Source organism: Sorex fumeus, unplaced genomic scaffold (genome assembly GCF_029834395.1).
Source record: "Sorex fumeus unplaced genomic scaffold, SorFum_2.1 ptg000061l, whole genome shotgun sequence".
NCBI classification, from domain to species: Eukaryota; Metazoa; Chordata; class Mammalia; order Eulipotyphla; family Soricidae; genus Sorex; species Sorex fumeus.
Window position 1 is genome coordinate 57548781 of NW_026606118.1, and position 9241 is coordinate 57558021.

The 9241-nt window shown below is 65.6% G+C and overlaps 2 protein-coding genes across 2 annotated transcripts; both read left to right on the top strand.

Moving 5' to 3' along the window:
• The first annotated feature begins 84 nt into the window (after positions 1-84).
• Positions 85-4763, top strand: YIPF3 (Yip1 domain family member 3). Its single transcript, XM_056126164.1, has 9 exons — positions 85-236; positions 681-878; positions 1061-1167; positions 3123-3168; positions 3296-3388; positions 3516-3647; positions 3817-3930; positions 4092-4215; positions 4322-4763. Exons 1-9 carry the CDS (start codon positions 156-158, stop codon positions 4468-4470), a joined length of 1044 nt encoding a protein of 347 aa, XP_055982139.1. The 5' UTR covers positions 85-155; the 3' UTR covers positions 4471-4763.
• Positions 4764-6330: 1567 nt separating this feature from the next.
• Positions 6331-8756, top strand: LRRC73 (leucine rich repeat containing 73). Its single transcript, XM_056126192.1, has 6 exons — positions 6331-6660; positions 7229-7389; positions 7672-7794; positions 8022-8122; positions 8232-8454; positions 8579-8756. Exons 1-6 carry the CDS (start codon positions 6389-6391, stop codon positions 8647-8649), a joined length of 951 nt encoding a protein of 316 aa, XP_055982167.1. The 5' UTR covers positions 6331-6388; the 3' UTR covers positions 8650-8756.
• The last annotated feature ends 485 nt before the right edge of the window (positions 8757-9241 follow it).

The following is a 9241-nucleotide window of genomic DNA, read 5'->3' on the forward strand; positions in this document are numbered from 1 at the left end:
CTGCCCACGTCCCCAGCTTCCGGGAGCCCGTGCGGCCCAAACATCCGGGTCTTGGGTTCTCGCGTTCCGACTGGTCCCACCCGTGTCCGCCGCCGGGCGCCTTCCTCCCGCGCGCGGAACCTGCGCGGGCCCCGCGACGGGAGCCCACGCGGGACATGGCGACACCGGTGGCGCCGACGGGCGGCTCCCGAAACGGAGCCGGCCCGGAATGGGGAGGGTTCGAGGAAAACATCCAGGTAGGGGCCCTGCCCCGCCGAGCCGGGGCAGCGCGGGGCCGCTCCTGGGGGGGAGTGGGAGGGGGGCTCCGTGCACACAGAAGACTCCAGGTCTGGTGCTCGGCTGGGCGGTCCAGCTTGCTGCGGGCCCCGGGCCCGGCCCCCTCCCGCGTTCGGCGCGGGTTGTAGGGCTTGTCGGGCCCCGCGAGGGTGGGATCCGCCCGCCTTGCTGGACCACTGCGGAGCTCGGCGGAGGGGGGGTCTCGGGGCAGGACGGCAGGACAGAGACGTCCGCGGCCCGGAGCAGCCTTGCGAAGCGCAGAGTAGCCAGAAGCCCCGTGCGTGGCTTCCTGAGAGCAGGCGGGGCCTCGCCGTGCGGGGCTGCTGGGTCGTGACCCCGGCGGTGGGCTGGCGGGCGGGCGAGGACTCCCGCCGGCCGGTGCCCAGAGGGTCCTGTCCGCACAGGGCGGGGGCTCCGCCGTGATCGACATGGAGAACATGGACGACACCTCCGGCTCCAGCTTCGAAGACATGGGGGAGCTCCACCAGCGCCTGCGGGAGGAAGAAGTGGACGCCGACGCGGCCGCGGCCGAAGAGGAGGACGGAGAGTTCCTGGGCATGAAGGGCTTCAAGGGGCAGCTGAGCCGGCAGGTGGCCGACCAGGTCAGCACGCGGTGTAGACCCACCTCCGGGCGGGCCTCGGGGCTCCTCTGGAGGGCAGAGTTCTCAAGGTTCGCCCGCAGTGATCCCCTTTGGAACCGGGTGACAGCCCCGCAGAAAAGCGGCCGCGCGGGGCGTCCAGCGGTCGCCCGGACCCTGGCCACCCCGCTGTCTTCCTTCTGCAGATGTGGCAGGCGGGAAAGAGACAAGCGTCGCGGGCTTTCAGCCTCTACGCCAACATCGACATCCTGCGGCCCTACTTTGACGTGGAGCCAGCCCAGGTGCGAAGCAGGTGAGCTTGCGTGCCCAGACCAAGGCTGCCCTATAGCAGCTTCATGCCGAGGAACAGCAGCTACCAGGCCCTCACCCCACCCACCCTCCTTGCTGCTCCCCTGTCTGAGCCACACAAACCCCTCAGCACCGCCAGGCTCCTTAGTGCCTGACACTCTGCTCCCCCCACCAGCCCAACACCTCCCCTTCCACCAGCTCTCAGGCCACTTCCTTTGTTCCCCTTCCCCACCCCCAGGGGTAGGGGGAAGCAGAAGGGGTGCCAGTAGTGGTTTTGGGGAGAGGAAGATGCTTCCTGTCTATTTACCTTTCATTTTTCATCATCCTGTTATTCGTCAATTGCCTCGAGCAGGCCCCAGTAACGTCTCTTTCATCCTAGCCCTGAGATTATATTCAAGGCTCTTTAGGAGAATGAGACCCATCATTGTTACTGGTATTTGGCATATTTGGTACGCCACGGGGAGTTTGCCAGACTCTGCCCTGTGGGCAGGCTACATTCAATAGCCTGCAAGTTTGTCCAAAGTAGGAATGAGACAATAAGATGTCATAAAAAAAAGTTCTGATAAGATGTCGCGGGATCCGGGATCCCGGGTTCCAGGATCTGGATTTTATAGTCTCTGAGTCTTGGCCGCCGATGGGATTACACGGCGCCAGGGGGCCAGGTGGTGGGTGTGACCCCCGCCTACTGGAATTTGGAGGATCTGGGTGGAAGATGCTCGACTCCAATTCGAGTAGGCTTGGAGGTCTCGGCCCCGGAACCCGCGTGGCTTTGTCCCTCTGCCAGTACCTTCATGTGTGCGGAGAGTGGTCTCAGCATGGTGGTGGCTGGTCCTGGAGGTCTTCGGCTGCCGGAGCCCTGGTCGGGGCGGGGAGGAAAGCTCAACCCGCTCCCCTCCAAGGGGCTCCGGGAAGGAACACCCAGGCGCGGGGGCAGAAGACTGCACTGTTCTCGTCCGGGATCTGGATTCTATTTACCTAAGGAAGATAAATTTCCAGGGGGGCACTGAGCAACTTTTGGTTTTGTTTCGTTTTTCTGACAAAGGGGTCTTGGCCCCAGATCATTTAGAGAGCTTCTGCCCTGAGTCCAGCATTTGGGGGGTCCGGGGAAGGGCTCTGGGGTTGGGCCCTTGTTTTGTCTTTTTCTAATTCATTGATTGGGGGGTGGTGCTTAGGGAAGGTACGCCTAGTGTCGCTCAGGATGCCCTGAGCTGCTCCCAGCACAGCGCTGGGGGGTGGGGAGGGGATTCACTGCTGACAGTGACAGGACTGACTTCTTGACCTCAGCATGAGCACTGTCTGGTATGGCCCAAACTGCCACCACCCCCGGGGGGGGGGGGGGGGAGGGGGGGAGGGGAGGAGGAAAGGCTGAGGTAGTGCCTGGTAATTTTATTCCTTTTGTGTTTCTGTCTGGAATTGTCATGCCACCTCGCCACCTCAAACATTGTTTTCTTTTTTTGTTTCGGGGCCACACCCGGCAGTGCTTAGGGGTTGCTCCTGGTGCTGCACAGGGGACCACCTGGGATGCCCGAGATCACATCTGGGCAGACTGCGTGCAGGCAAGCCCCCTCCCCACTGTACTCTCAAGCCCCACAAGCGTATTTTCCAAGCATACATTTAGCGGTGCTTGAGACTAGAAGAGGCAAGAGGCACAGCGGTTCCCTTAAGTATGAGTTTTCCCTGAACCATGCCAGCCTTCACCGGCCAGCTCAGAGCGCCAGGCACTCCCTGCTGAGGTGCACGTGTGGCTGCAAGGTCCCAGGTGCATGTGTGCTGCAGAGTTCTCAGCCTGTCCCCAAGGCCCAGCAGGGTCTGTGAGCTGCCTGAGAGCTGGCCTTGGCAGGGCATTGCATTTCCTGTCTCAGCCTCCCTGTTCTCTCTGCCAGCATGGCTTCTGGAAGTAGAGAGAAATCAGCATGGGCCCTTCCGGACCTCCTAACCTAGCGCTCTCTCCTCCCACAGACTTCTGGAGTCCATGATCCCGGTCAAGATGGTCAACTTCCCCCAGGTGAGCAGGAGCGGCAGGTCCAGAAGGGCCCGGGACGCTCTTGGGCAGAGGGTATCCTGCACCCCCCACCCCAGAGCCCAGGAAGGCATTAGCATGCTCCAGCCTGAGGGAGTTGGTCTGTTGACAGAAAATCGCAGGTGAGCTCTACGGCCCTCTCATGCTGGTCTTCACGCTGGTCGCCATCCTCCTCCACGGAATGAAGACGTCTGACACGATTATCGTAAGCAGGACAAGACTGGGGAGGGAGTCGGGGGGGCGGGGGGCGCCAAGTGGAAAGTTGCCCACAGAGACCTTGGCAGAGCGAGGTGGGCCCTGGGGCTGGGACTGAGCCGAGCCTTCCCCTGCAGCGGGAAGGGACCCTGATGGGCACAGCCATTGGCACCTGCTTCGGCTACTGGCTGGGTGTGTCATCCTTCATTTACTTCCTCGCCTACCTGTGCAATGCCCAGATCACCATGCTCCAGATGCTGGCCCTGCTGGTAAGGAGTCAGCTGTGGTGGTGGGCAAGAGGGGGGTCTTACGAGAGGAGCTAGCCCTGGTTCTGCATCTGTGACCTGGAAGTGGGGGGTCTGCTGGCCAGGGTCCCCATTGCGACCCAGAAACCAGCCCCATCGAGTGACCTGCCCCCCTCCGCCCTTCTCCTGCCAGGGCTATGGCCTCTTCGGACACTGCATCGTCCTGTTCATCACCTACAATATCCACCTCCACGCCCTCTTCTACCTCTTCTGGCTGTTGGTGGGCGGACTGTCCACCCTGCGCATGGTAAGCAGGGCAGGAGGATGCCAGGGCTGGGTGCACCCCCCCCCCGAGAGCTCTGAAGGGGGTGGGTATCCCCCACTAGCTGGACGTGGTCCCTCAAAGCTGTGACCCTGTGGCCCTGGGGCCAGGTGTCCCCTCTCCGAGCTGTGTCCCCACACCCCTAGGTGGCCGTGCTGGTGTCCCGGACCGTGGGCCCCACACAGCGGCTGCTGCTCTGTGGCACCTTGGCCGCCCTGCACATGCTCTTCCTGCTCTACCTGCATTTCGCCTACCACAAGGTGGTGGAGGGTGAGTGTGGGGCAGGCGGGATGGTGGGCGTGAGGGCGGGGCATCCTGGGGAGATCGTTGCCGAGGGCTGAGCCCAGCCAGCTCCCACCCGCGTTCCTCCTTTCAGGGATCCTGGACACGCTGGAGGGCCCCAACATCCAGCCCATGCAGAGGATCCCCAGAGACATCCCTGCAGCACCCCCTGCCGCCAGGCTCCCCGCAGTTGTGCTCAACGCCACAGCCAGGGCGGTCGCCGCGACCCTCCTGGCACACTGACCCCCTCCCGCCACCTTCGAGCACATTAAAGGGCCATCCCGATGCCATGCATCTCGGTGGTGGGGTCTGTGGCCGCCACTCTGGCACACGCTTCAGCCTCTGCGATACCGGTGCCAATGCCGAAGGCCGGGCCCAGGAGCGCCTGGGCTGGGCAGGACTGCGGGGCTCTGCAGCCGATGCCCAAAGTGGGTCGGCTCCTCGGGGGCGCCCGACCCCACCCCCTCCTCTCTAGCTCACCACTCCTGTCTGTCTAAATATAGACTTGGTAATTAAAATACTGATTGCAGCCTGGACCCGGAACCACTCTTTCCCTGCTCCGGTCTGCACCTCCCGCAGGGGTGCTAATGCCACCCATCCCCCCGTACCCTCTGCATCACGGCAGCGACAGCCTATAGAGCCTGCCCAGGGGCAGGGAGGCCGGGACCCAGGCCCAACTGCACAATCGCCTTATGCAGCTCAGACTCCCTCTTGCATCACTGATGGAACAGGCACAGTTGAATGACCGTCCATGCTTTACAAGGCTCTGCAACACACCGGGACATCCGTGCAGGGACGATCTGTGGGAAGGCACATTTGTAGCCAGCCTTGCCTTTGCTCGGGGGATGCTGAGGCCAGAGGAGCAAAGTGCCCCTTGGGAGCTTTCCCTGCCTTCTTATGCCCTGTTGGGGCCAGAGCCGTAGCACAGTGGGGAGGGTGCTTCCCTTGCCTCTGGCTGGCCCAGGTCTGATGCCCTGATACCCACCCCATGTGGTCCCGAAAGCACCATCAGGAGTAGTCCTTGCATCGCTGGGCATGACCGAAAAACCAAAGAAAAACGAGGGGAAAAAAAAAAAAAGTCTACCAAACAGAAGAGATAGCCAAAGCGCCGAGGCACACGCTTTGCCTGTGCGAAATGCAGTTCTACCCCCGCACCGTGTAGGAGCACCCTCAGGTGCAGCCCCCAAACGGAGAAGGGCCGAGAAGCCCGCGGAGCAGCTGCGCCTCCACCCGTAAAAGCTGCGCCACTTCAGTTCAGACCATGAGCAGAGAGCAGAGGCCCAAAGAGCGGCGCGGCGCTGCGCTCAACTGGCTCTTTGTTGAAATCCTTAACCCCAGTGCACCGAGGTCAGCATTTTCCCTCCTGAAGGAAGACTAGACTTGTCCTTGACCTGAGCGAGTCCCCGTTCCCAGGGCAGGGAGCCCCATCGGCGCGGTCCACACCTGGGTGGTCCACACCGGCCAGCGCGCCCTTCCCCAAGGCGCCGCGCCCACCACCAGCGCCCCAGGTTCCAGAGGCTGGATCGCGCCGTGCACCTGGCCAGGGAATCTTGGGGTCCCCCGATGCCAGGCAGCGTCTAGGCCAGGGGCGCGCGGGGCCGGGGACCCCGCGCGAGCGGCACCCCGGGGTGGGGGCGCGTCCGGGCCGCTCCGCCGCGACGGGTCCCGGCGCCGCCCGCCCCTTCCCGCAGCCCGTCTCGTGGGCCCGCGTGGCCGCGCGCGGGGGCGGGCCCGGGGCGGGGCCGGCGGGTGACGCGCTCGTTGCCATGGGAACCCGCCGCCCGCTCCAGCGCCGTGGCCCGAGCCCGAGCTGCGGCTCGCCTGCCCCGCCGGCCGCCTGCCCGCTTCGGGCTGTCCCCGCGGGGCGGTCGCGGGAGCCGGGCCGGAGCCGGGGAGGACGCGGCCTCGCAGCGAAGCCCCTCGCGCCGCGGCCGGCGCCCCGACACGGACGGCACGGTCCGCCCCGGCCGCGGCCCCGCGCGCTCGCCGCCCCGCCGGCCACCCCGGCCGCCGCCCGGCCCGCTCCGCCCGCGCCCCCCGCCGCGGCCCGGACCCCAGCCCGGGCCCCGCGCGCGGCCCCTGCGCCCGCGCCCCCCGCGCCCCCCGCGCCCCCCGCGCCCGCGGCCCGCGCCCCGCGCCCTGCGGCCCAGCCGCGGGGACCATGCTGCCCAGCTCCATCCAGATCTCCGGGGAGCCGCTGTCAGGCGCCGAGGTGCGGGACATCTGCCGCGGCCTGCGCGACAACGCCGTGCGCCTGCTCTCCCTGCGCGGCTGTCGGCTCTGCGACCGCGACTTCGGCCGCATCTGCCGGGCCCTGGCCGGGGCCACGTCCCTGGCGCAGCTCAACCTGAACCTGGGCGTCGTGTCCAGCCCCAACCGCATCAAGCTGCTGGCCGAGGCGCTGCGGACCAACCGCTCCATCCAGTCCCTCTTGTGAGTGCGCTCGCGCGCAGGGGGGGCCCGGGTCACTGCTCCCCTCCAGCTCCCCTCGGCCACTCCCGGCCCTCCCCTGCACCTGCCTTTACCTGTCTGCCTCCGGGGGAGAGGGGGGAGAGGGGGGGTGGGCCCATCCCCGGGCCGAGGCGCGCCCCCTCCCCGGCTGGGACGCGAGAGACCCACCCCTTTCCCGGAGACTCCTGCTGGGGCCAGACCCCCAGTCCTGCCCACATGAGGATCCTTATCCAGCCACACCCCTTCTGGGCTCCCCCTCGGTCCTAGCCCCTGGCCCAGAGAAGCAGCAGAATTCTTTTCTTGTTTGTTGGGTTTTGCTTTGGGGGTCACACCTGGCAGTGCGTAGGGCTTAGTCCTGAGGCAGTGCAGGGGACAGGGCGGGGGGGGCACATATGGTTGCCCCTCTGTTCTTTTGAAATCTAGAATTTTCCCATGTAGCAGCAGGCCTCTCAGGCAGAGCTGTCTGGGTGCCCTTCTCCCCACCCCGGGCCCCTACCCCAGGAAGGCAGCAGTGACCTCTGTCCTCTGCGTCCCCCTGACCCCCCTCCAGCCTACATGGGAGCCCCCTGACCGACGCGGGACTGGCCTTGCTGAACCCGGCGCTCGCCCTTCACCCTGCCCTGGTGGCCCTGGACCTGGGGGACTGCATGCTGGGTGATGAAGCCATCAACCTCATCTGTGGCCTCCTCCCCCCCGACGGGGCCAAGTCTGGTGAGCGGGGCCCAGCCTGCAGAGGCCAGGGCCTGGGTGGGCCTTGAAGAGAAGCCCTGCCCGCCCGGCCCAGCCAGTGTGAGGGAGAAAGACCTGGACAGTCCCTCGGCCAGGAGGAGGAGGGGCGGAGGGGACAGAGAGGGGCCAGTGGAGAGAGGAGACAGAGCAGCGGGGGGAAGCGGTGACAGCCGTGGGGAGGCACCGGGCCCAGAGGGCAGGAGAGGGGACTGCGGGGGGCGGGCACCATCTTCCCGTGCTCACTGCCCTGCGGACGCTGCCCAGGCCTGAAGGAGCTCACGCTGAGTGCCAACCCTGGCATCACCCCCAAGGGCTGGAGCCGCCTGGCCATCGCCGTGGCCCACAGCTCCCAGGTCCGCGTCCTCAATCTGGATTACAACCCCCTGGGTGAGCCTCAATACCCCTCCCCCCCCCCCGCTTCTGTTACCATGGGAACACTGAGCTGGGAGAGGGGAGTGGACAGAGGGGTCCCGGGGGCTCTGGGTGGTGGACCCCGAGCCTGGGCATCATCCAGCCTCACACTGCACCCCCTTCCCCATCTGCCACCGCCTCTTGTTAATCAGCGACTCCTGTCCTTGGAGGGGGTGTCGAGTGCTGGTATGTTCCCTCCCCAGGTGACCACGTGGCAGGGATGCTGGCCGTCGCGGTGGCCTCCAGCCGCACGTTAGAAGTCCTTGACTTGGAGGGCACAGGGCTCACCAACCAGTCCGCTCAGGTGAGAAGTGAGAAGCTGGTGCCCGTGGGTGTGGGCGCCCGCCTGGGGTGGGGCTGCGTCTGGAGCCGCCCGCCAGTGTCCACGCCGTCGCTTGCTCTCCTGGCCTCAGACCCTGCTGGACATGGTGGAGAACTACCCCACGGCGCTTCGGAGCCTGGTGTTGGCCGAGAACAGCATCAGCCCCGAGCTGCAGCAGCAGATCTGTGACCTCCTCTCGGAGGGGGAGGAGGATGAGGAGGCGGCGGGGGGCGCGACTGAGCCCCAGGAGCGTGAGAGAGGGCAGGAGCCGGCCGCCCACCAGAGGGGCAACAGCTCCTGGATGTGCCCCAATGGTGAGAGCCCGAGGGCGGCCCAGGGCCGGGTCTGGAAGAGCCTCGGGACCCGGGAGGGGGCGTGGAAGGCGGGGGCCACCTGTTTGGAGGGCTGCATGCGCAATCACCCCCCACCCCTCCACAGATACCAGCTCTCAGATGGTGCTAATGACATCAGGACTTGGGGACAGTCTGCTGGCGGAGACTGAAATGTGACTCTCCACTCCTGGGCGTCACTACAATTGTCCATCCGTGTCCCCAGGACTTTGCCTCAAATATCAGGGTTGGGCCCTGGGGATTTGAGGGTGGGGGTGGGGGCTTGGGGCTCTGGCAGCTCCTTGCACGGGACTAAGGAACAGATACGGGAGGGGGGACCTGAACCCCAGGCAATGCCTCTGGACTTGTTGGCAGCTCTAGTTGTGACCCGCTGGCTCGGAAGAGACTTTATGAACTCTGCAACCTTGGCGTGTGGTGTGGTGGTCACTGGGGCCTCGCTGGAGGGAAAGAGTGGAACTTCCACCAGAGACCACTAGGGGGCAGTGCCCCATCACGGCCCAAGCGCTAGGCCACTTCCTCTGGCTTCCCGTCCCCAAAGACCTGACTTGGGTCTCAGGCTCCCGGGTGGGCCCTGGGTTTCTGGGGTGCCACAGCTAAGGTAAGAGGCCCACCTGCAGGCAGGCGTGGACTGGACTCTGCCTCAAGGGGAGAGCGGGGAAGCCGGCAGCACGGCGAGTCACCAGCAGACAAGGCACAGAAAGACCAGCTAGGCCAGAAAGGCAGCACAATGGTCAGGGCACTGGGTTTGCAG